Raw genomic sequence first — 27,947 nt, 5'->3', positions numbered from 1 at the left:
AATCAAACTTGAGATGCTTATTGAGGCCAAACTGATGTCTACAATTATAAGTAATTGATGTAATTTTGCTTTTCAGTGTGTATGTACAGAGAGCCATCACTACATGAAATTGGAGAAAAACAAGGGCGTTCAAGGAAAAGTTCTGGAACACCAACCATGAATGGAGGCAAAGTCGTGAATCAAGATTCAACATAGCTGAGAACTCTTCCCTTCATCCCTCTTTCATCCCTTCCCTTTTTTCCCTCCCCTTTACCCATTTCCTTCCAATTAAATCCACCCAAGGAGAGGAAAATAAAATGGCAATCCAGGACCTAGTGACTAAGATTCTGCACTCAAAAATCTTCCTTTGTGTAGGACAAAGAAATTGAACCAAAGCTTGCCTGTTGCAATGTGGTAGAAAATGCACATGCACAAATATTAGCACACATAAAATCAAGGGAAAAAATAAATCAAGACATCACAACATTGTACTGTTATTAATAGAGGCTAATTATAATGAAGACAATAACTATAATAAATTTGAAATAAAGTTACTATCTTAAAGACAAGGGTTTTGGAGAATTGAACTTACAAATCAATGTAATACCCTGAATAATTTAAACTTTGGGTAATGCTGTGATGTGTGCTTTGTGTTGAATTTGAATTTTCTTTGGGCATCTGGAATTGACACATAATTACATCCTGTCTCCAGGATTTTTTTTTAATCATGATATTGAACATGTACGAATCTAGATTCTTCTAATGCCTGTATGATATAAGCCAGGAATCATTTAAAAGTTTAAAAAAATTTTTCTTGAAGTTGTTACTTATAATTATTTTATGCAAAAGACAGACTTCTGTTGAATTTAATGATATTAGCTGATTTCACTCCTTCATAAAAAGTTTCAGATTAACCTAGAAGATTATCATATTTTTATCAAAGGAATTAATCCAGGATCTCATTTTTATTCATCCTTTAGGAAAAAAAAAATGTGTTCTAAGGCTGAGGTAACTTTTGGGAATTCTGTGTCATTGCCATGCCTGGGCGGTGATGAATAAGTCATATGGTCTTATCATGTGGTCTGTTTTTTTACATTGTGCACAGTTTTGAGAGTACAGGTGCATGTCCAGCTGTGTTAGAGAGTTTTGTACCATCTCTTGCAGCAGGAAAGAATAAAAGGGGTTTCACGTAAGGAAATAAGTCCTAGGAAATTGTTAAAGCAAATCGTATTTGCCATTGTACCTTACCAGAGTTTTATGTATGTAGCATTTTCCAGACTTCACCAAGAAATTAGGAGGCATGGCTATGAAATTCCTAACTTACCATCTCATGAAGCCAGTGGCTTGCTTGTTGCTATATAACTTTGTTATTAAGTATAGTTGACAGTAAGTCTGACTCCTAGAACATAGAAGGGAACTTAATATACTGAATTTTCAAGGGGCATAGAGAAATGATACAGAATTAACAGCTATGGTTCCAACATACCGTTGTGTGAATTTAAAGTAGTAAAAAAAAAAAAAAAAGAACCCTCAGGTTAAGGACTAGGCAAATGCATAGTTAGGAATAATAAAGGATTAGAAAAATATCAGGGAAGAAATTAATGTTATACAATTGCCTTGGAAAAAATAGACGTACTTAGTCCTACAAATCAGGAGTGGTATAGAGACACCCAAATTAAAATAAAACAGAATGTTAAAAAATGTATGCAGAATTATGGATATTACCAATGAGAAGACTTAGCATGTTACTTCTCCTATAGCTCTACTGTCCAGCATGTATTGTTCCAAATACAACTCCCTAAAATATATACACTCTGCAGAAGCTCTAGGCCTTCACTTAAATGACCTTGCCATTGGTTGCTGTATTCTTTCAAAGTCAGTGTAATTCCCCTCACTCTACACAATCATTATTCTTTAATAGTGGTTTGTGTCCTTCACCAAGCATTCTATTTAGGTTATCAGGAGGGTAGCAGCAAATGAAATGGAGGAATTTGCCTTATCAGTTGTAAAGACTAAAAATTAGGCATCTTGGCAAGGATTTTGAACACAAATTTGCAAAAGATATTTGTTTAACCAAAAATATTTTGAAAGTAACAAATAAAGACACTTAAAAGAAAATAAAAAGAATGTTACTCTTGTAGGAAAAGAATACCCTTGTAAAAAAAAAATTACAATACTGTTTGTATTTCTGCTTGTCACTCTTGATTCAACTTGATTTTAAACACACTTGTCACTTCCAGGACCAAACAAATCCCAAGCACAAAGCCTGTTTTCTTTGAAAAAATAAAAAGAAAGAGGATTCTACAAAATGGATCTCAGGCTCATTTAGCATGAAATGACTTGAGATTTTATGGTGATACACACACACACACACACACACACACACACCCCTACGACCCTGCAAACTTATCAGTAACACAATTGACAATGTCACAAAGTGTTATTAATTACAGTAATGATTTCATGACAATATATTTAATCTGGTTAAGTATTATGAAAAATGTAATAAAGATATGAACTCCCAACACAATTTTCCCCTTAATTTTCAATGGCTGTCATCGTTTATCACCTAGACTCATATTTATCTTCTTCCTGATAGCAATTAAGAAACAGAAGCTTAATCACCCAATTTCTATAATGTTTTTCCCACATCATTTAAGCAAATGCTGACCATAGTAAAACGTTTAGAAATTAGCTTTGCCTTATTTACAATTAATTTTAAAGAATAAATGGGAAACATCATATTTCTTTTACATATTAACCTGACAAAAACTGTAGGGTGAACATTTGCTTAACCGCTGCTTACTTTTAAAGTACCTAAATCTTTTAAAAGAAAAAGTCAGTATTCACTGTCTAGGTTTTCAGAAGTTTACCAAATATAAACATATAAGTATCCTATTTCCTCTAAAAATATGAGCCAGTTTAAGTAGTTTTCATCTTTCTTCCACGTGAAAGAATTTGTTACTTTGATTTTTGTCATTCCCATTTCTGGGTCTCAATTCACCCATCTCTTATGTTCCTATAAATAAAATAAGCTCTTTCTTTTTTCAATGCATTGGGATATTCTCAGGAAAAATATAACTTTTAGTAAAGCTTTGTAATTGACTGTGTACATATAAGTCAAGATGTGTTTATTCTAAGAGTCTTTATTGTATAACATGTTTCAAAATCAATGGGCTTAAGAATGAAAACAAGACTTTTGAGAATCTCTAAATAGTTTTCTGGTCAACATACTTCAATTGATTTTTAAGCTAGAAGTTAGAGGTATAGAAACAAAATGGTGCTGAAGTTCCATTTGCTAATTCAGAGCCTTTTGTGCTTCAGGAAACCAGAGGACAGCCAGCCAACCTGTTCTTGATCACAGTAATAGTTTAGGTTTCAAATTTTACATATGAATTTCATAGCACATTTTTAGCCACTATGGATGGGCGCAATAAAGAGACATCAATTTGATGTAAATTGTGATGCTTTATGGGCCTCATTTTAACCCAGTAGCTTTTTAGAAGAATTCTTCAATTTAGGAAAATGACACTGCTGTAGATAGATATTATTATATCTATGGATGGTGGTCCTATGGTGCCACTAGGACGAGATGAGAATATTAAGGCAATAGTAAAAGGATGAAGAATGGCTTGTCGTGTATTACAAAGTTCGAAGGTCCTAAATTGAGACCACTGATTTCTTGGTGAAGAAGCATGACTACATCAACACTAATTTTTTTAAACATGGACCCAGAAATAGCAAATCTCTTCTATCCTCATGGCTTAGTCTACAAGGCCTTGCTCTGAGAAGGTTTTTCCATGGTGTTGCCTAATTTCGTCTGCACAAGGTGAGACACACTCAAACATCCAAATTCCTTGCTCATTTTAATAGCATAAAGGCTGAGATTATTTCTCTGTCATAAAATTGTAAATAGCATTTTTTAAATCAGAATCACATTTAAAACAGTGGATTGTTCTACAAGTATATATGTGTATATATACATATGCTTCTGAAATAAGGGTAGAGTTTTTATTTGACTTGTGTTCTTTAGCCATAGCTAACCAAAAAATAAAGAGATTTGAATGCAAAACTTTATATACAAATGTATATTTCTAATGGTGATATAAATTGCCACTTTATAATAAAAATAAGGAACTGGTGGAAATAATCATCAAAGCACATGCTCCTTCAGAACTTCAGTGATTCTGAATTCCCTCTTTCATATAGAAGTGAGATTTTTTTTTTAAATTTATCTTAAAAAGCTATACTTCTGACATAGATTCCATGAAAAGTCATATCAGATTGAAGAGTTATGGTTAAGGGAAGGAAAAAGATGCTAAACGCAGATCTTTATTTTTCAGGATTTTTCCTTGGAGTCCAAGTTAAAAATTCATTATTTAAAATCTAAATAATGTGAAAATTGCTAATGTTCAGAGATGATATATTAGGCTTTTGTAACAGAAGCAAAAATATATTTAACAGTACAATAGCTCTAAAGTAATGTCATCATAAACATTGCATCATTAGATGTTTTATTAGTTGGAAAGAATGAGTTGATGTTTCCTTGTCTTTGCTCCAAGCACAACCTGAAGACAGTGGCATTCATTTTACTTAAAGTCGTTCAAAAGTCCAGAATATACTCCCATGAATAGAATTGGCATTAGTTCCATTACAAGGTTAAATGTTACAATTCTAAGAAATTATTGACACTGAAATGTTTAATAAACATGTTGTATGAGAAACTGAACAAATTAATGTTTCATTTTTGCATTGAAGCACAGACTATTCAAATCATTATTTTTTGAGATAAGATTTATAAAATGTTTATACGTCACAATCTTCCTGAAGTAAAAATTAAAATCATGAGATGTTCATGCATGTAGACAAAATACTTGCAATTTTTTTTGGCATTAAACTTCTCTGGGAAGTCTCTCCTTTTTAAAAATGTACTTATCCTATAACATGCCACCAAAAAAGTGCTGTGTCTTATTTTAAAAGATTAAAATTAGATTCACAAAAGGGGAATAAGTCAGAATTTTCATTGAACGTCATAACCAAAAGTAAAAATTACTTGCTAAATATGAAACAGCTAGTGGTCAACTTAATGTCTTACTTTTTGAGGATTAAAAAATAGAGTTCACATTCATTTCTTCATTGATTCACAGTATACTAACTAGAGATGTCATTGAGTTTAGGGATTGTAAACTAAATTTTAGTCTAAAAAAAACTAAGAAAGGCAAACATAAATAAATAAGGTAATACCTGAAAGTTAATGTTACAATAAACTTTTACATACAACTGGCAATGCAACAATGAAACCTACAGGGAAGGTACTGATTGAAAAAAAAAAGTGATTTACTGAGTGATCAAAGAGATGACAAGGGGCCCCTCAAGTAGAGGAAATAGTTTGAAAAGTTATGGAGACATGAAAACCACACTTTACTTGGGAAATACTTATGAATGAAACATGGGAAGAGTGTTCAGAGGAGGAGATGGAGGAAAAACCGAGTTGATTCCAATAAAAGAAAGTTATTCAAAGTTTGGTCAGTGAGATATTTGGGTTTATTTGTGTCTCTGTATCTGTTAGGATGCTTCTGGTTTCTCGGAACAGAATCCCCAAACCCAACTGGATTCATAGCATCATAGGCTTAATTTGTCCTTAGTTCTTCAGCTCCACCCACCTGCACGTGTGAAAACGTCCGTCTTCCAGTCAGTGTTCACTCCTCTGTGAGTCGCAGACGCCACAGGTGCATATCATCTTAACTGTTCTCTCTCACCGTCCCACCAAAACAAAACAGAACAAACAACAACAAAACACACACACACAAACAAAAAAAAAACAAAACAAAACCAAGCAACCCCCCCCCAAAAAAAAATCCTAAAATCTCATTGGCTTACATTGGGTGATGCATCCATACTTGGATGAACCACCGTGGCCAGAATTTGAGATGATTTGATGAGTTTAAAGTGAACCTGAGCCCTTTCTTGGACTTGTCTGCTGGATGTACTTCCCCAAGGATACAGGTCTGCGTAGACGAGGGGTGAATATTTAAATGAAATTCAGCGTCCATTTATAAAGAGGAATTAGAAATGAAGGCCGAGTAACAAAATATGGCACATTTCCATTTCTTGTTAATGGATGTATTTCCTACTACAACTCGTTGGATTTTCTAAAAACTGGCAGAGAAAATTCTGCAAATAGTAGTGAATTAAAGTTACTGCCATGAACCACAGAGGGAACAGACAAGTATTATAGATTTAGTTCCCCAAATGCCTGCTATACAAAGGCACTGTATGGGTCACTGAAGAAGACGCAAACTGCTGCAATTTTAAAGAAGAGTGGTGCATTTGACAACTCAATATTTCAGTGCTTTTAGATGAGCATCACAGAGAGGACTAGAAAATGCAACTTAGCTATTTTAAATCAGAGGTTATATCATATCTACTTTCTCACAGTCATAAAAAAGAAAAAAAAATGCTTTAAGGATTAGGCTCTTACAAAATGCTTCTCAAAACATCATCCAGGAGTCATTCCAAGTTGTAAAGTCAGGGCTATTTGGGACTTCAAAGTCTCCTGGGACAGCCATATAGACTATTTTTGAGTCTTTTCTCTAGATTCTAGCATACACTTGAACACTGGATGACGATAAACATAGTAATCTCCCAAAGCAGCCAATTGCACTTGGCAGCAATACTGGTTTTATAAAGTTCTTCTTTGTATGAAGTAACGTGTTGTTCTGTAGTTTCTACCCATTGTTTCAAATATCACTCCCTAGGTCTAGTCAATGCCAATTTAATCCTTTACCTGTGGGAAAGTCATACAGATATTTGAAGAGCATAGTCATCTCTTTCTCACTCTTCAAGTGTTTTCTACTCTAGATCTACTATCTAGAAATATCTTCAGGTTTTTTAACTATTTTGTTTGGTTACCATTCTGTTTACTTCACTCAGAGCAAACTCTAATAACTTGGAGTGCATAACCCAACATGATATTCTTGATATAACTGGTCCAGAGACATTCCCTCATTCTCGTTCCAGTAACAATGTTAAGATTGCATTAGCCTTTTTAACAATCTCATAAAAAAATAACATTCAGGTTTATTTTTATTTAGGCATCTAGGTATTTTTTCACCTTTTCATCTCTATAATTCAAATTAAGATGGAGTTTTGCTAATAGACTGATAATAATTCTAATAGTATTAAGTCCTTGAGAAGCATAAACTCTAATAGATATATAATCAGAATTTTCCAGATGCACTACAAAATTCCCATCCAGTGACTTATCATGAATCTTCTATTTAACTTTGTGGATTATACCTAACTTTGTATGATCAGATCAATCTGTTTTGGGGGATTAACTATAATGCACTTCATCTCACTTCCCTTAAACTGGAGTGAGATTTCAGAAATGATGGAAGCTCTTTATCTTAAGAAGTATGTGACCTTATAGAAGACACATGGTTTTGTGACATTTTAAACTTTCTGTCCTCAATTTGGTTTCCATTAATCTAATTAGCAATCCTCCCAATACATACACAGAGAACTTTAATAAATAAGAGGAGGTCTTTAATATATGTTACATGTCCACCAATCTATGCTTTCACTTGGCTCTGTCAAACCCATTTTCATCCTTGGCTTCATCTTTTTGCTCCATCTCTGCATTTCCAGATTGTCACATCACTTGGTTGACTAACTTAGCTTTGAATTAGTTTACATCTTTTACCTGAATTTTTTGAGTAGTAGCTCTTTTCCTTGGCCAGGTAACTGTAATAAGAGAACAGAATCTATTGGCTCGGCATATCTGGTTAAATAGGTGAACATCCATTACAATACCCTTATTTCATGGTTTCAGTGGTACAACCCCACCCACACTACATCAGATAGCCTGTGCTGGCACATCTCAATACACTAAGCATGGAATTTTGGGAAAGGGTGACATTAATTCACTTGACTAACCTACTCTCCATCTTAAATGCTAGAGCTACTTTTGACTTGCCTCAAACTAATGACTATGGTCTGTTAGAATACAACCAACATAATTGTGGACTTGCAGGGGGCTATCCAATTCTCTGACAGAGATCATACATAGTTATCTAGAACTTGGTCCTCAGAGCAGAAATTGCTCTTGCTTCCTCCATCCATTGCCTCTACAACTAGACTTGAGTCCTGGTTAAGTGTATGTATCTTTTTTCCAGATGAAGGATTCCAATAATTAATTCATCAATCAAAATGCATATGGTGATTTAATTTTCAGGTCTTTTACATTTATTTGCAGAAATAAAAGGACCTATTCGGTTCCTATTATTGGATCTATTCAGTGGTTCTTATCCTGATTGCATGTTAGAACCACCTAGACTCAAGTCTCAAGTCTAGAAAAATGAACAAAAGTGGTTTGAAGTGAAGACAGGTGATTATTATCTACAGGAGTTGAGAACCACTTTACTATATGACCTCCTAGAAGAGCGTATTTTATATGTATTATGTGCCTATTTAAGAGTGGATGAATATGGATTTCCAGACATCTTGTAAGTTATAAGTATCCATGAGAGTTATTAGTGGAAGACTCCCTTTCTAATGAGGCGTAGACAATTTGAACAGCAGGTGGTGGTGGTAGATGCGAAGCCACTGCCACGTCCTTGCCATATTCTGGCATCCTGCCTAATCTCCAAGAGATGATGTAATGGTATATTTAGAGATTCCTTGATAAGGGATTTGGCCTTATATTAAAATTGTCTATTTATTTTGAATTGATTGAAGGACAACTTCTTCTGTCTGAGCCCAGAGAGACGTTTATCTAAACAGCCCCATTAAATTGGTACTTACTTTTCTGCACAAAATATTTGGATCTGAATGAGGTCAATAAGTGTGGCTGCTGTCTTGAAATAATAACCCCCGAAGACATCAAGGGCATCCATAAATTATCTGGACCTTTGTAGAAAACTGACTTTATTTCTCATCTCTCCTGTCATGGTTCACAATGCCATTTTGTTTAGGGTAAATATGCTAAGACATGCTTCTCTGTTACTTGGAAAGAGGTTCACTTTCCTCTTACTGTGTAGTTTTAGCTGAGATTCTCTTAGCACCGTAGTCTGTCTGATTTACTGTCTTGGATCAGACCATCAATTCCTGGGACAGAATTAAGTTACAGTAGTTTTTTCCACACTTTGACTCGGAGCATACTATCCTCTGCAAGCAAAATTGTCACCCTTGATATTTTCTTCTCTGCCCAGTGTTATCCTCTCGAAGCCAAATAAGAGGCAAGACATGACTCTTTCTCTATTACATGTACAATGACTAACCCTGTTACAAGCAAGAAAAGAATATTCCTTGTCTGTTCCAGAAAGCCAAGCAATGCAGTGATATTTGTTTCTGTATTTTACCATGTAAGCCCATCTACCCTGTATTTCTCCAGTCCTTGTCCCTTATCTTGTTTATTAGAAACACATCCTGTTAAGCTTCATATGCCCACTTAACTTGTCCTAATGATGAGAAAGGAGAGCCATAAATTTCCTTCTGCTGTCCTGAGTTCCCATGCTTAGAACTTGCTGAATGCAAGGAGAGTGCAACAAAAGACACACCTGGAAATTAGCTCTCATTCTCTGCCTTCATCAGAATGGCAACCAATTCTCAAGAAAAGCCTGGGAAAACTTGGTCCTCCTTTATTTTCTAGCAGGAGGAGACTGGAAATTGGGTCAGACCTATTTTTCACTATAGGGCTTGATGCCATTTCAACCATCTTTGACTCTCTCTCTCTCCTTTTATGGTTATTGGTTTTTCCAATTGAGCTCCTACTAACACATTTCCCTGGCACAAGTTCATGACTCACATGCAGTGAAATCTGAAACTAGTCCTGACAGGATGCCGCCTCATTGCCCTCATTTTACCATCATCATCATCATCATCATCAATCATATCTCATCAATACCATAGAGAACTAAGAGTATTCGGTACAGTAATAGGGATGATACTTATTAAGTAAGAAAAACTCTCATCTGAATCTAGTTGATGTAAGATCTTGAGTAAGTTAATTCCCCTCTAAATCTCATTTCCTCACTGTAAAATGAGAGAACTTGCAAAGTAGGGATTAATTTGATTATCTAGTATTTCTTACCCATCTTGAAAGTCTGTATCTTTGAATTGATATGTTTTGGCCATTTGCATTTAATGTAATTATTTTTAAAGATTTTATTTATTATTGAGGGAGAGAGAGAGCACAGAGGGAGAGGGAGGGGGAGAAGCATACTCCCCACTGAGGAGGGAGCCAGTCATGGGGCTCGATTCCAGGATCATGAGACCATGACCTGAGCCAAAGGAGACAGTTAATCGACTGAGCCACCCAGGCATCCCGACATTTACTATAATTACTGATATGTTTGATTTGTTTTACATTTTCATATTCGTTTTCTGTTTGTTCCCTTTGTTAATCCTCCATTTTGCATTTCTTTGTTTCTCCTTTCCTGACTTCTTTTGGATTATTTAGTGGTTTCTCTGGGGATCACAATATCCATGTTTAATTTTATATGGTTTATTTAGAATTGATATTATACTGTTTCAGATGAAATATAGAAATCTTACCTCCATATAGTACCCTTTAGCCTCTCCCTTTACACTATGGTTATCTACATACACTGAAACCCCTACTAGACAAGGTTAAACTTTCTGCTTTCAACTTGCACATAAAGAGCCTAAGAACAGATTAATCAATTATATTTACCCAGACATTTGGCATTTTTGTTGCTCTTTCTTTGTTCCTAATGTTTCAAGTTTGCTTTTCATAGTATGTCCCTTCAGTTTAAAGAATTCCCTTTAGCAATTTCTTTTTTTTTTATGAGAGAGAGAGAGAGAGAGAGAGAGAGAGGCAGAGGGAGAAGCAGGCTCCATGCACTGGGAGCCCGTCGTGGGATTCGATCACGGGTCTCCAGGATCATGCCCTGGGCCAAAGGCAGGCGCTAAACCGCTGCACCACCCAGGGATCCCAGCAATTTCTTTAGAGCAGTTCTGCTGGCAATGAGTTCCCTTAGTTTTCTTTTGTCTGAAAGTGTTTCTATTTCATATTTATTCCTGAAGTATATGTCACTGGATAGAGCATTCTGGGTTGACAGTTCTTTTCTTTATAACTATGTTGCCACTGCTTTCTGGTCTCCACGGTTGGTCTCCTCTTGGTAATGTGTCATTTTTCTCTGGGTGCTTTCGGGATTTTTTTTTTCTTTCCCTTTAATTTTTAGCAGTTTTTTTTTAAAGATGTTATTTAGTTATTCATGAGAGACAGAGACAGGGACAGAGAGACAGAGACACAGGCAGAAGACTCCATGCAGGATCATGCCTTGGGCTGAAGGCAGGCACTAAACTGCTGAGCCACCCAGGCAGGGATCCCTGAGCAGTTTATTATGATATGTTTGGATGTTAATTTCTTTGTGTTTATTCTGTTTGGCCTTCACTAAGCTTGTTGAATCCATGGTCTAGTTCTTTTGCCAAATTTGGGACATTTTCATACACTATTTCTTTTTTTAATACTTCATTTATTTATTCTGAGAGACACAGAGAGAGAGAGACATAGGCAGAAGGCGAAACAGGCTCTCTGTGGGAAGCCCGATGTGGGACTCGATTCTAGGACCCTGGGATCACAGCCTGAGCCAAAGACAGACTCTCAACTGCTGAGCCACCCAGGCATCCCCAGACACTATTTCCTTAAATATTTCTTCTGCACTGCCTGTTTCTTCTTCTTCTGAGATGCCAATGACATGAATGCTAGATTTTTGCTGTTGTTATTTTCCCACAAATCTCTAAGGCTCTTCATCTTTCAATTTTTTTTTTTGCTATTGTTTTGATTGAATAATTTTTATTGATTTATCTTCAAGTTCATTGATTCTTTCCTCTGTCACCTCCATTCTGCTGCTGAGCTGGTCAAGAGAGGTTTTTGTTTTTAATCTTGATTATTTTATGTATAGATCTAAAATTCCTATTTGGTTCTTCTTTCTCTCCGTTCATTTAGTACTTTTTCTATTTGTGCTTTGGTTTTAGAGTCAGATAATTCTATCATCTTTGTCGTTTCACCATTTGTGTCTGTTGATTGTATTTTCCCGTGCAAGCTGAGATTTTCATGGTAGCTCATATGGCAAGTAATTTTTTACTTGTATCTTGGACATTTTGAACGTTATATTATGAGGGTCTGGGTCTTCTTTAAGTCTTCGGACAGTGTTGACGTTTTTGCTTTTGTAGTCAGTACCTGGTTAGGTTCTAAGTTCCAACTAGCCTCCTGTGTCTGTGATTCCAATGCCAGTAGACTTTGCAAAGCGTTCACGGTGCTATTTGGATCTGTCTGGTATATATGCCACCTAGTGGCCAGATTCAGACATAGGCAGTTAGTAGATTAGTCCTTTCTCAATTTTTTTTGCGTGCTAAGTAGTATCAGCTCCCCAAATACACAGCTTTGGAATAAGTCCAACACTTACAAACAATTATTTGAGGTTGATCTCCTAAACTTTTTCCTCTCCATGACCTTCTTATACTTTCTGGTTCCTGGGGGCTCCCCTATTTTGTCTTTAGCTATCCTGCTCTCCAGTCCACTTCTGAAGTGTGCCCACATCATGAGTCAAAAATGGAAGGACAAACAAGAGAGAAAACAATGATGGTTGGTCCCTTCTTCCTGGAATTACATCTCCTCTGCTGAAAATGGAGGAAAGCTCCTGTGCTTAAAGTTTTGGCCACTGTTGGCTCCCATTATGCCACACGATTGCTTAGGAGCTGGACCATGGGATGACAAAAAAAAAAAAAAAAAAACACACAGAGAGAGAGAGAGAATACTACAGGGGATTCCACATTCTCTCTGAATAGGATGATTTCCCTTTCTGCAACTTGAGCCAGTCTTAGAGGGCTTCTCTTGAGCTCTTTCTGTCTATTCTCACTGCAGTGTTGACTAGGTGATATTGGAAAAAAATAATAATAGTTAAAGTCAACACCAGTTCATCAGTAATTGAATTCTGGACATCTTCCCCAATTTACTTACTACTTTTCAGAGTCCTCAAAGAGCTGCTCTGTGTATTCTGTCCATACTTTATTCAGTGCAAAACAGAAAGTGACTAATACTTACTCCATCATACCAGGCTGGACTCTAATATGCTTTAAAACTCCAAAAATTTAATGATGCTTATTTATGTTTTAATTATCCTCTCTAGTCCATTTACTGAATATGAGTATTCCCTACTTTCCTCAAAGGTCAGGTACCAAGCAAAAATATAAAACCCAGGAGAATGCCAATCAAATATCAAATATTCTAATACTCTACCAATTATGTTTGATCTGAAGAAAAGTGAAATGTACCCATCCCATCTGAGCTATCTGCCAACTAATATAAAATGTGATATTATATTACTTACCAAATATGGATTTTGAAATAATATTTTAAAAAGTAAGAAACAGCTAATTTCAACCTTTCTGTTTAGTTTGATTCAGATTTAGAAATTTGGGGGAGAATGGCTCTAAATTGGACACTTTTAAAGATTGTCATCCTACAAGCCATAGTTACAGCTTAGTGCTTCAAAAGAAAAATGAAAGCTGGCCACCTGTAGAAATGCATAAAGTCAAAACACCTGACTTCCTTTTCCCCAGCAAAATCTGTATCATGGCTTAAGTAAGTGGGGCACTGAGAGGCAAGTCACTCTGCAGCGACTGCCATTCATGGTGCATTTCTTCTGCAAATCAATTACACTCTATATACATAATCATGTCAGAGCCTGCCTAGGAAAGTTTGCAAGATCTTTTCACAGAAGCCTCAAAAAGATTGGAAAAAATATCACTTCTCTGATACCCACGTAATAATTATAAAATACAAAATACCAATGGAAACACATATGCACTACATCATTCTCGACAGGTCCTTCAAATAAAATATTAATTTATTTAAATTAAGGGTCAGTTCCCATATTTAGCTCATATGAGACAGATTTTTAAAATAACTGAAGGCTTTCAGTAATCACTTGATTTTTAAGAAAAAATAAAGACAGCATAATTATATGCTTCTTGTCAGAAAAATCATGTTATATTTTGCATTCTTCAACTTTTTACACTATATTATTTCTTTGTGCATCAATCTCTTCTATTGGACTGTGAGGCCTTTGAAGGTTATAAGTAAAAGTAAAGTTTGTTCAGCTAAGTTGACACAAAACAGAATTTTATAAATGTTCTTCAAATCATTTCAAATATGCAAAGAATCGATCACAGAATTTCAATAAAAAGTAATGGGTTTTTTAGCTGGCCCTATCAAAGGAAAAATTCCTGGCAAAACACTTAAAAGAAAACACTCATGAAAAATATATTTTCAGCAAAACAACCCTCGCCATTTAACTACACTATGCACTATGTGGTATTCACTGTACTACTGCTAGGGTTTTTTTTTTTTTCCTCCTTTATTCAACATTACTTTACTGGTGAAAAATTTAAGCCAGTATTCTAAGTGGTGTGTGGGAGTTTTCTCTGAGCACATATCTTGTTGCCATATAATGGGATATGTGCATATATTTTAACTCCCACAGAATCTTCTGAACTGCTCTGCTGAAGTCTGCACAGCATATAATCTAGTTAGGTGGTTTCTTCCTGGGATTCTGGTTGAAATTATCTCAAGGCTGAATGTAGCCTTCTATAGGGTTCAGATTCAATATGAAGAAATTCCCCCCTTTGTCAGCAAAAATCCTCACTCTCTTAGGTGAATCTTCAGCATTCTGTGGTACCCCGAAAGCAAATTATTTAGAGCAGCATTTGTCCAATAGATAAATAAGACCCACATATGTAATTTTAAATTTTCTAGTAGCTAGAATAAAAAGGTAAAAAGAAACAGACAAAATTAATTCATATAATATATAACCAAATATATCTAAAATATTACCATCTTAATATATGATCAATATAGGACTTATTAATAAGATATTTTACATTTTTTATGTGAAGCCTTCAAAATCGGGTATGTATTTTATATTTAAAGCAGATCTCAATTCAGACTAGCCATGTCACAAGTGCTCTGTTGCCACATGGAGCTAATGGTTGCCTAATTAGAAGGATAGATTTAAAAGAAACAAAATGAAAAGGCTAGAAGAAACCATTGAAGTTCTCTCTGCACCTCTTTCCTAATATTTTAATATCCCCATACTATATACAGATATTTTTCTAATCTAAAATGGTTTTCATGCTCTGCAATATCCTACTTGGGTCAGCATCACTTTCCCAATTCTCTGGGTCCTCTGCTAGTGCAGTCTTTCTCTGCTCTATGGCACTTCTTTCTGTCACTGGATCCTAGCTTGAGGGCAATTTTTTTTCTAAAGGCTGTTGTACTTATTTTTCCTCTACGCAGAATATACTTCATTCTTGCATCCTCAACCTAATGATTTTCTTTCCTCTTTGCTTTTATGATGAATCAATTCCTTTTAGGTCTCCAATTAATTTGTCTTTCTCAGGGAAGACTTCCCTGAATCCCCAAGGGCTTTCTGAGAGCATGGATTACACAACATATTGACTGCCATCTTCATAACACTTACTATAGAAGTTCCCCTTGTAGTGAAGAAACATACATGAAGTCATACAGTCATAAACTAAGTACATTTTTGGTGCTTAATTAGTATTGTTGGAATGAATGCCATGAGTGATTAAATGAATGAAAGAATGAAAATATCAGAAAGAGAGTGATTTATTAAAGTTCTTGTAGTTACTCAGGGGTAAGTCCTGGACTCTAGTCCAACTAAGCTCACACAATTTAAGCATTTAAAGAGATTATAGTAGCTTAAAGAAGATTCGATCATTATAGTATGAACAGTAGAGTTACAAATATCCATGGATTCTGGAATTTTTGGTTATGGTAAATTTCCCATTTCTGAAAATAACATAAAATATGAATTTCCAGTAGTAGTGTAGACTGGTATGAGTGTTCTGGAAAGTAGTGTCTCAGTATCTGAACTATACCTATAACCTAGTAAACCAGGTTTGAGTACATATCTCAAATTCTAATGCAGGTTCAAAAGGGGAAAGACATGAGAATTCCGTTGCAGTGTTGTTTGTGTTGGCAAAGATTTATGGACAGTGTAGGTAACTACTCACAGAGTGGGTAAAATGTAGTGGATACACTCCAACATGTACTACACAGAAATTAGAAGCAACTGACTAGATGCACGCACAGCAACATCAGTGGGTCCTCAAAAAGCATTAATGAGAAAGCAAGGGACAGAATCAGATGTATATGTAAATTCATATAGTTTAATAATACACATTGTGTATGTATAAACAGATATACGTTTTAAAAGAAAATATGAACAAAAAGATACACACTAAACATACCAGAAGATCAAAACTGTTATTGATAGAGGGAAGGCCTAATGATAGTCGAAAATAAAGAAAATAAACAAATGTGATATACAGGTCATTGATAGTGTCTTAGGAGTTGAGATGTATAACTGATTTAACCCTCAGAAATTGAGAGCCAACAATTAGAAGGAAAATTTCAAAATATATGTAATGTTACATGAATATACTTAAAATAGTTTTGCTTGTCTAACTCACTCATACTCTTTTTGAAATGGACATCTTTGAGAATATTTCTTCTTTATTCCTTTCTTTGCTCACTTCCCCTCCTGTCCTCTCCTCTACCTCCTACCTCTTCCCTTTCCTCCCATTCCATTTTCCAGCCCTCTCTCCTCCATCCCTTCTCCCGCCCTCCCCCAACACTCTGTCTGTTTCCTTTCTTGTCTCATCTTTAGCTAATTTGAAGTGGTCATTTTAGAAATAAACAGCTGCTTGAGATGTTCAAGAGGGCTCTATATCATCCTGCCAATCAGTTAGTTAATAAAAACAGCTTAAGTGGACCCAGCAACCATGCTGTCTATGCAAATAACTGTCCTAACTATCCCTTAATAAAAATAGTGTTTATGCCTCCCCCAGTTGTTATTCCTTCTTAACTCCCAGTAGGGCATTAACAATCCATTTTTTTCAGGTGTTCATTTAATCTTACTTTGTTAGATGCTCTAGGCAAAATCATTCAATGAACAAGCCAACATAGTAGCCATCCTAGATGATAGACATATAAAGATTGATATGATATAGTTACTGAATTCTGGAAGAGTCCATTCTAGTGGAGAGTACATAGTTCATAGCCAGGGATGAAACAGCATCAAGGACAGACTACCAACACTACAGAATTTTTAAAAGGGTGCCATTTTTATGTCATGTTTTCAAGATAAGGGGGATAAATTAAAATATTTCCCAAGCTTAATTAAGAAAACTATCTCCTAAAGATTAAGAACATACTGGAGAGATAAGCTAGAGACAAGCTAGGATATTAATGACAGAAGGGGGAGCATGGATCCACGAAAGATTTAAAATGGATGATGATAGGTTGGATAACAGTAACGGAGATACAGAAATTTACCAGATTGACACAATTCATTATAGCATTGGTAAAAATAAATGAATGAATGACTGAATGAGTGAATGAATAAATAAATATTTTTAAAAGATCATTGAAAATCAGACTGTGTAGACCACATTTAATCATTACATTATACAGCATTTTAATCCTGACCAAAGCCTCCTGTAGGTAATATACTACGTAGTTGAGGGGTTTTGCCCTATTCTTGATTTCCTTTTCATGGGAAAGAAGAATGATTAATGTCCATCTTCTGTGTCAATGAGGTTCCCTAAAGCTCCTTTTTTGTAGCACCTTTGTTCACTGTTTTTGACATTTCTTGATCATTTTCCTGAATCAAGCTGTATATTTAATGTTTTTATATTGGATGGCCTGAGGCCTGGTTTGAACAGCATTTTAATTTATCTAAGTTAATATATTGGAGATTAAAAACATCCCTGTATATGATATTAATCCAGATACTTTGACATTGCCATTACTGCTCTTGGATAAGTTTCATCTTGCCATTCTGGCTACTTTAGGGGCCATTGGTTTCCAGTTCTCATGGAAAAATCTCATTCGAAACTCTGCTCCCTGGTGAAGGCTGATCCTTGATTATGGGTAAATTGAACTGTGAGATAGGATCAGTTTTAAGGTAGCAAACCAAGAAAGTCAACACATCATGGGATTCAAGCAATTGTTTCTCGATAACCATGATGTCCTACTTACTTTGGATTCTTGTTATATTGATATAAATGTGAGATGTTAGTACCAATCTTCCTCTCTTGTTATTGATATCAATTACATGCAATGTTTAGTAAATATGTTCAGTTACAATTTCTCTTAGCCTTAGAAATTGGATTCTACCCAAAATATTTCAGAATCAAAATCTCTCTAGAACATATATTCTATTCATTTGATGACTTTGATACACTAATGCTTCAAAGACACTTGAACTCAAAAATCTGCGATTTGTTTTTGCTACGTCAACTTGGCTAAGCTGGAACTGCATTTCCTAGGATTCCTTTCCTTTATGCTTCCCAGGCAGGATTGACCAAAATAAACATGTGCATGAGATGCAGAAGGCAGACGTGAAGCAGGAGTCACTTCTCTCTGAAGGTCACAGTGATTAGATGCATTGAGAGATAGAGCACGAGGTGCCAGTGGCTTTCAGCGTGTCCTCATTTACCCACGCTTTACATCCGGTCCTTCCTGACTGCTGGCCCTGCAACAGAGGCTCACCATGAGACGCAGAGACAACAGCACACCGCGGACTTGACCAACAGCTTCCTGTCATGGTCACATACTGAGAGGGCCATGGGCATGCCTGGCTTCCGAGATTCCCATGCAAACCCTAATTTGTGCATCATTGCCAGTGATTCCGGAGGGTGGCTTAGCAACTTTACTCTGGTCTCCAGCATCTCCATGCTAAACCCGACTTTCTAGCCTCTCCCACAGTTGGGTAATAAAGCCTTTAATCCATGATACTCTTAGTGTTTGTGTTTCCTGGGTTGCATCCTGACTGAGTACTTTAGGGTAATTTCATTCTAGCTTTTAGTGAGGAAGTGACAACAGTTTTACTTCTGAGGACTTGCCTTTTAACTGATGGTGTCTCCTTTGACTCATGATCCCTTTTATAGTTTTAGCTTAGAAAAAACTTGCTCAATTCCATGAAAACTCATTTCATCCAGGCAGAGTAGCAAATTTTCTTCACTAACTTTGAAAAAAGAAAGGAAGAAAGAAAGAAAGAAAAAGAAAGAAAGAAAGAAAGAAAGAAAGAAAGAAAGAAGAAAGAAAATGTTAATATATACTAAGCACTTAGAATTAGTCTTTAGTCATCAAAACAATTTTCCTGCCCATACCCAAATCTGTTTATTAAAGGGTTATGCACGTGTAATGTTTGTATGATTTAAATACCTATCTAAAGAGGATGATTTCAAAACTAACTTTAAAATAATTTTAGAAGTTAATTTCTCCTCGTGAATTACATGGATGTTTAGTCACATGGAAGAGCTAAACAGATGTCTTTATGAATAGAGTGTCTCACCCATGTGTACAGCTAGTCTTCATCTTGGTATAAAATTTGAACCTAAACCAGAGTTCTGATTTGTGGGCTAAGAGAATAGATTAAAAAGTGAAAATCCACACACAAAAAAAGAAGGCCAGAAGGCAAGAAAACAGGTTGGTACTGTACTTTCAGTATCATCTGTATCATTTCAGAAGAATACAAAAACATAATTATAACACTGCCATCACCACTAATAGTATCCATCATATGGACTAAACAACTCAGAGGTGAAGAAAGTTTATGGAAATAGTTAAATTCTGTTTAACTATTCATATAAATGGTCATTCATATAAATGACCATTGTGATTATGATGCTTTCTCCTTCTCTTTTCACTGTTTTTTTTTTTTTTTTTCTATCTGGTACTCAAACATGTTTCTTGCTGATATCAGCAAATTTGATAAGATAATCCATAAAACTGCCAGTGGGACTTGCTTTGTTCCCAGGCAACAGAGGCTTATTTTAAATATGGTCTTTCCGAAGCCATGATTCATCACTGCTGTCTAAGCCTGAAGTGACATTTCACAACGGAGACCTAGAGAGAGCTGAATCTTTCAGTGGCCTAATCAATTCAATTCAGCTGGTAGTAACTAAACACCTACATTGTACTTTCACATTCATTCACTAATTGGGAAGTGTGAGCATGCCCTCTGCACAGAACCATCAGAGACGCATCCCTCACAGGCCTCCTCCTCAGAGTTTCCGGCATTGCAGGGTGGCAACTATACAACAAATTATTTTCATACATAGCAGAGTTTATATAAAATGCTATAAAAAAGATATAAATCAGATGCTAGAAATGGAGGTGATAATTGAGTGGAGGAAACCAGCATTCCAGGCAGAAGAAATGGTCTGAGCAAAGACACAAAATTAGGAAAATGCAAGATATGCTCAAGGTAGATGGGCCTCAGGATTCCAAGGCACTTTATTTCCATTGTACCAACATTGTTCTGATTTATGAAATTCTCTTTTTTGACCACCATGGGACCTACGAAAAGGCATTAATTTTAGAGATTTGCCTAAAGTTAAGTGGTCTAATGTGTGGCCTCAAGATGAGTATCAAGTTACAGCACAGATTTTACCATGTACCAGAGCTTGCAATCACAACATTTTGACTCTGTGTGTTTACCAACTTATGTATACCAAAGCTGTTCACATATTTTCATTTTGTAATATGGCAATGTATATTTATCTGCTTTTTATTCATACGTTTTGTAGGATACCTCTGTTTCAAATTTATTTTTACAAAGTGTGATACCATTCCAGCATTTTACAAATGATAAAGAGCAAGGTGGAAGGGAGATTGGATTCATCATGTAAAGGTTAAATAATTCTGATTTTGAGCAATGAATATCGATTGCTCTTTTAAGATGTGTTTGAAGAATTCTTGTCATTGAGGAAAACATTTATCAAGATTATCATTCTTCAAGATTACTTATCTTGAAACTCATTCAAGCGCAAAAAGTTTGGTGAAGAAGCTATGGTAAACAGATGACTACTTTGCATATTAAGTTGTTTTGAAGTGTACTATTCTTGCTACAGGAATAATGGATATCTCTGGGAAATACTACAATCAGGTGTTTTTGCAAAATTGTAGCTTAGCTTTGGGATAGCCTGCGATGTGCTGAAAAAGGACTGTAGAAAAGGGAAAACCATTCTTGCAAAAAAACAAAACAAAACAGAAAAATCTCTAAATCCTCAGTAGTTTATTTGAATGAAAAATTTCCCTTGCTATTAAATTTACATAAAATTTTCTTTGCTTTGTTCAAGATAAACTCTATTATAAAAAGAACACTAATATAAAGTATATTAACATATTTTATTGTTTTCTAAATGTGACTTTTTCATAAATAATTTGAGCAATTTTAGGTAAATCACTTAACATTCTTTATATTTGTTCCCTCGTTCAGAAACTGAAAGAATTAGACTAGATGACCTTTATTAGGTTTCTGAAACTACATATAAATGGTTAAAATAGAGGTGAATTAAATATTTAGCAATATTTTTTTAAGATTTTATTTATTCATAAGAGACAGAGAGAGAGAGAGAGAGAGAGAGAGAGAGAGAGAGAAAGGCAGAGACACAGGCAGAGGGAGAAGCAGGCTCCCTGTGTGGAGCCTGACGTGGGACTTGATCCAGGGTCTCCAGGATCACGCCCTGGACTGAAGGCAGCGCTAAACCGCTGAGCCACCCAGGCTTGCTCAGCGATATTGGTTTGTAATGTCTAAATCGACATAGACAAATAGATTAAACAGATACAATCTTTGGTAATTAAACATGAAAAACTATTTTATACATATGAAAAGTAATAGATATTAAAATGGATACACATATTGGTGGGGAAAAAAAAAACAATATTTACTTGAATGGTCAAAAAAAAAAAAAAAAAGAATCAAGTCGTAGTGGAGACAGCAGGGATGGCAGTTCCCTAAAGGGAACATACAGGATAGAATGAAGATGGCATGTTTGTTGATACTGATAATGTAACTTACTCCCTTTCTAGATAAAATAAACCATAGGTGTCTCTAAATTACATTTGTATGGCTGTTGCTGTTATGAGTGCTTTGTGATATTATTAATGTTATTATAATTAGCATTTAGGTAGCAACGACAGGGATGGATGCAGAATGACTTCAGTGAGGAGAAGCTGAAGGCCCCCAGGAATTAAAAAAAAAGAGGCTGCTTCTGCCACAGATTGCATTTGAGTGGCCAAGCAGTTAATAACGTACCTATTCTAGGCTTCCCAGTTGTCTACAACCCAGAGATTTAATTCGCAGGATGATGGACATTTCCCTGCCTAGCCTTACTACCATGGGCAATAACACTAAGTAGACTACCCTTGTAGGCAAATTTCCTAAGATGCCTGGTTTAGATAAGTAGTTTCCAAATTTGCTGTTTTTATCGATTTTTCTGTTTTTAGCTTCATGTATTTCTATTGCTGTTCCCATTGGATCTTTTCCTCAGAAAACTCCCATCCCATTTGGAATGTAAGTTCCTTTGAGATTAAAGGCATGTTTGTCCCTCAGTGACTTCATCGTCATATTTTTCAAGCCTGGCTCCTGACACAGAAGACATGCTTAGCGAATTCTCTGAGGGAGGCACATTTTTTAAAATTTTTTATTTATTTATGATAGTCACAGAGAGAGAGAGAGAGAGAGAGAGAGAGAGAGGCAGCGACACAGGCATAGGGAGAAGCAGGCTCCATGCACCAGGAGCCCGACGTGGGATTCGATCCCGGTTCTCCAGGATCGCGCCCTGGGCCAAAGGCAGGTGCTAAACTGCTGCGCCACCCAGGGATCCCACATTTTTCAAAATCTGATCAAATTCTTAGCTCTGATGTTGTACATGCTTAAATTGTCCTCAACATAGTTGATTTTGGTAATTTATAGATAGGTAGATTTTCCTCTTCATTAAGATGAGATCATAAACTCCTGCCAAGATTCTCAGTAACCTCAAAGCCATATTGCATGTTAGTCCAAGAACTTACCATTCAATGTTCAAGGAGAGTGCAGTGTGTAATTCTTTATTTTTTAAGATTTTATTTATTTATTTTGAGAGAGAGAGTATGCACGTGAACCAGGGGAGGGGCAGAGAGAAAGAGAGAATCTCAAGCAGACTCCAAACCCAGCAGGGAGCCCAATGCAGGACTTGATCTCAGGACTCTGAGATGATGACCTGACCCGAAATCACAAGTCAGACACCTAACTGACTGAGCAGTCCAGGTGCCTCAAGTGCAGTGCATAATTCTACACAATAGGGCATGACCAAAAGCCTGGAGTTTTATACACTTTTATGGAAAAAATTTGTGTTCTATTGAAAGTAAATATTATTTTACTGAATGCATATATGGAGCATGTGCCATGAGAAGTGGTTTTGGAGGCACATGTGAAATATGTGAAGATTATTTTCTCATGAGGGGAAACACATAGTAAATAATAAAAATAACAAGCTGGTCCATTGTAAAGTATGTTAGAAGGTACTAATTAGGGCAAATAGATATGGGAGAGTGGGATCTGCTATGTGAGCAGAGGTTGGTTAGGTGTGGATTCTTGATTTTGGCGCAGGTCATGATCCAGAGTCATGGAATCCAACTCTGATTTGGCTCCATGCTCAGTGCAGGGTCTACTTGAGTTTCTTTCCCTCTGCCCCTTTTCTCCCCCCAAATAAATAGATCTTAAAAAAAAAAAAAAAGACATAGTACAAACTGTAATGTAAAGTATCTAATAGCTTTTGTATTGGCTATGTGATGAAATACTTATTTTGTATACACTGGGTTACAAGAAATGTGTTTCTGTATTCTATTTTGATTGAATAATGCTGTTTGAATAACCCAAAATATGCCCCACATACCCTCTCAAACAAGAGCTTCCACCTGAGTTTTGATTTTGGATGGAATAGCAGCTCTTTCCCTGTTTTTTTGGCTTTAATTCTGGGTCTTCTTTGACATTCTGTCTCATAACCCTTCTCCACCACATCCTCTCATTCCAACATTGTCCTCTTTTAATTATTAAGTCTCATAATATTTTCCTTTAAACTTATATTGATCCCATCTTCTTTTCTTTTCTTTTTTTTAAAGATTTTATTAAAAAAATAAAATAAAGATTTTATTTATTTATTCATGAGAGACACAGGGAGAGAGAGAGAGGCAGACACACAGGCAGAGGGAGAAGCAGGCTCCCTATGGGGAGCCCGACGCGGGACTCGATCCCAGCTCTCCAGGATCAGGCCCTGGGCTGAAAGCGACGCTAAACCACTGAGCCACCTGGGCTGTCCGATTCCACCTTACTTTCATCTTTATGTTTACCTTTTTGTCCTAGATAATTTCAGTAACTAAAATCACCCAGCCTTAGGCTCTTTGCTCCTTCAAACTATCCTAGATGCCATTTCTTAACAAACCTCATTAAACATAACCTTCTTCTACTAAAACAAACAAACAAACAAACAAACAAACAAAAAAAAACTTTCTTATATTATGAGCATCGTTCAAATCTCTTAATCATTATTCAAAACTCTGTGCTCTACATAGTTGCTTTTCCTTCCATTTGCTTTGAGTTATATTTAGTCATTGTAAGTTTCCAAGTACTGCCATATCTTTCTACCTTTCATCTCCATTTATTGAAACCAACTTAGTATTCAAATTCTATTTTAAATGTTATGGTTCCCATAAATTTGGCCTCAAATAGCCTCTCCCAAATCTGAATTTTGATAGTACTTTGTCTTTTATGACATTTCCCACTTTTTAACTTGTTTGGAGTTTTCTTATTCATTATCCATTTTCTAGTTAAGATCTTCTTTAAGAGAAGGAATCATAGCTTAATTATGTTTTTACCTATATCTAAATGGCTACCATGGTTCCTACCATGACAGGTACTCAAGATTATTTATTGGATAAATAAATGTGTAAATGAATCAATGAGTAATGATATAATCAAGCTTTCTAAAACTAAGGATTTCTTCTGGAAAATTTCCTTCCTATGGCAATAATGGCCCAAGTTTTTAGTTATTGCATTTTGTTTTTTCTCCCAACTAAATATACAAATCATTGACTTTAGCAAAACAAGTATTTCATTTGCTGATGAAAATGCTTAAGACAACAAAAAAGGGGCATATTAAGAATCAATGGAAGCTGCTACATCTGTATCTTTCTAACACCATCTGTCTCCCAAGTTGTTAGATGAATCCAAATCCCATCCAAGTTTTGCTGGTCTGCAACAGTAAAATGCTTCAGTGGCAATTCCAAACAGATTGAACATATTTCAATTAGACAATTTAGTTGTAAGAGCATTGTCTTGGCAGATAACCCTCCAGGGATCGTAATGAATATAGTTTAATTGGTTATTAAGTAAAATTTACAAAAGCTCAGAGCCTTAGTTTGAAAAACTTTTAGGCATCATTGAGGTATGGATTTTTGCATACAATAAACGTGATGAACACTTGCTACTGCAGCAGGTTTGGTGAGTGGTTGTATAAGTTAGATAACTACTCTAGCTAGCGGAGAAGTAGCATCTGAAAACACAAGTACATTTTTTAAATAGCTGAGAAACAATAAATATGTCCCTTGTATTAAGCTGAAAATTAAGCCTCAGCCATGGCATTTTGTCAAGAAATCTTGGACTGAGACTCAGAATTCCCAGATTCTAGGCCTAAAATTATAAAATATAATTAAGTTCCATATTTGTTTGGCATGATAATCACAAATATCGTTATCACTACACATTCCTGAAAAATAAAACTTCATGTTTGTACATATTGCGGGTATACAAAAATAAGTCTGAGGTTTAATCCTTACATAATTATATCTGTTTTCATCTAATTTAAGATGTAAGAATATATGGAGTTAGTGGTGACTAAGTATGTTCTTATTGTGTGTTTGTTAAGATTACATATGTAATGCTATGTGATGGCATGCTGCATCATAAGAAGCAAAAATCACTTTGCATTGGAAAGAAATTTTTACATCCTATATTTTTAAATCCCCCCTTTAACAAGTGGAAGGAAGAGAGGGTCAGAAAGGGCAAGACAATTTTCCATGAAGATAGTTCTCCAAATTCAGACACACAAATAGTTAGGCTGATATCCAAACCAATGTGATTGGCTTCCCAGCTGACTACTTAGGTGACTTTTATAAGTAACTAGCAAACACTTGTTTCCAAGCTGTGACACAGTGAAGAAAATCAATAGAGCCTCTAAAGGTGAAACAATGATTTAGGAAACTAAAGAAAAAATACAGAGAGAAAAACAGTCTAGAATTTCCTGACACCAACACTTTACACTCAATTTAACAGAAAATCAACTGTGATTTCCAGGAAAATCCCTTTCATCCCTCTAGATGATTATAATCACCACCAGGATCAGATACCTTCTATAAGTTAGACTTTCTTTCTATTATATAATGGAAATATAATGTAGCTTATATCACCATGGACATAAAAGCCAATTAAATTCTAATCAATGTATATTGTAATACTCTACCATATTTAAAGCATTATTTTAAGTAGTTTGGGAAATTTACATATGAAAAATGGTATCTAATACTTGTATTAATATTGTACTTTATGAAATTCCTTGTATGGATTGAATTCTGTCCTCTCAAAAGAAGTATGGAAGTGCTAACTTCTAGTCCACGTAAATGCGCCCTCATTTGGGAATAAGGTCTTTGCAAGTGTCATCAAGTTAGGATGAGGTCATTAGGTTGGGCCCTCATCCAGTAATGTTGGGCATTCTTATAAGAAAAGGAAAATTCCATGTGAGTGTATGGATATACAGGAGAGTGCCACCTGACAACAGGCAGAGAGGTTGGAGTGATGCAACTGCAAGTCAAGAAACACCAAGAATGTACAGCCACCGCCAAAAGGTAAGAAGAAGCAAGGAAGGATTCTCCTAAGAGTCTCAAAGGGTGAATGGCCCTTTGAGGGCCATTGATGATGGGCTGACACCTTGATTATAGACATCTAGCTCCCAAAATTGGGGGCAAATAAATTCTTGTGCTTTTAAGCCATCCAGATTTGGAGTTTACTATGGCAGCCTGAGTCAATGACTACACTCTTTTTCATAATTATCAGATTTTTAATCATTCAGGGCCTGCCCTAATTTGAGTTTAGATTTCCCAAGACTGTGATAGGATATTCCAGAAAAAAAAAAAAAAAAAAGAACTGTCATGAGAAAGATCGCAGGGGCAGGGATGAAAGGCCCACGTGAATGTAGTTTGCAATCTGGTTGGTCTTGGCACTTCTCCCAGTGGGAACTGTGGAAGTGAGCAGGGCACTGTCAAAAATAACTACAGCTCTTTCAGAAAAATTAACACCAAAGCTGAAAACAAATGGGCTGCTTGCTTCCAATTATTTTGTTCGTCCTAGGAAGAGAGGTAGGAGGTGCCCGTGTTTTATTACCACTACTGCTAAAGAGGGAGATAAAAACCATACAATTCAGGTCACTTACAGCAATAAAAGTCTTGTTTTCTCAACCTCTTTGGATCTTAAGAACTCTGCAGAATAGGTGAAAGAAGCACAGAAACCAGTAATTACATTGGGTATGTAAGACTCTATAATCACATGAATCCCCAAGTTTATAAAGGATTGTGGGCAATTCCTGACAGCAGCAAATGCAAGTCATAAAGCTCTGTGTACTTAAGGCTTCCCTCCTACTCTTCCTTCTTGGTATCTCAAATGAGATTAATTGGAAATTAATCAATTGAGTTCACCAAGGAGAAAATCTGTCAGAGTCATGACAAAGCCAGAAGTTTGTGTGCTACCAAAACTTTAATGATCAATTTCCACCTTTATAATTGTTTTCTGTGAGATATTTTAACATTATAGTCTTGATCCTTTTAAAATAATAACAACTCACATGTGCTGGGAACTAAGTGCTTTAAATTAATTAAATTTTAACAACCATCCTCTAAGGCATTTGGACATGATGAAGCAAATTTAGGATGGCAAAAGAATTTGCCCAGACTCACACACCTTAGGAGAGGCAGAACCAAGTTTCTCTAATCTTGCTCCAAGGCTTGTGTACTGAACCATTATTCTCTTCTGCCT

The 27,947-nt window shown here is 35.8% G+C and overlaps 1 protein-coding gene across 2 annotated transcripts in view; it reads left to right on the top strand.

The window, feature by feature from the left end:
* The window catches only part of FGF12 (fibroblast growth factor 12), a 544,450-nt gene extending 539,091 nt beyond the window's left edge, over positions 1–5,359 (top strand). For both annotated transcript variants that reach the window (XM_055308562.1, XM_055308561.1), the window contains one exon: positions 77–5,359. In XM_055308562.1, coding sequence (XP_055164537.1) covers positions 77–195 — 119 coding nt within the window. In that variant the 3' untranslated portion in view covers positions 196–5,359. The remainder of the gene's footprint in view (positions 1–76) is intronic.
* The last annotated feature ends 22,588 nt before the right edge of the window (positions 5,360–27,947 follow it).

Source organism: Nyctereutes procyonoides, unplaced genomic scaffold, assembly GCF_905146905.1.
Source record: "Nyctereutes procyonoides isolate TBG_1078 unplaced genomic scaffold, NYPRO_anot_genome, whole genome shotgun sequence".
NCBI classification, from domain to species: Eukaryota; Metazoa; Chordata; class Mammalia; order Carnivora; family Canidae; genus Nyctereutes; species Nyctereutes procyonoides.
Note: the sequence above shows the minus strand (reverse complement) of the source record. Positions and strands in the feature narration are given on the sequence as shown.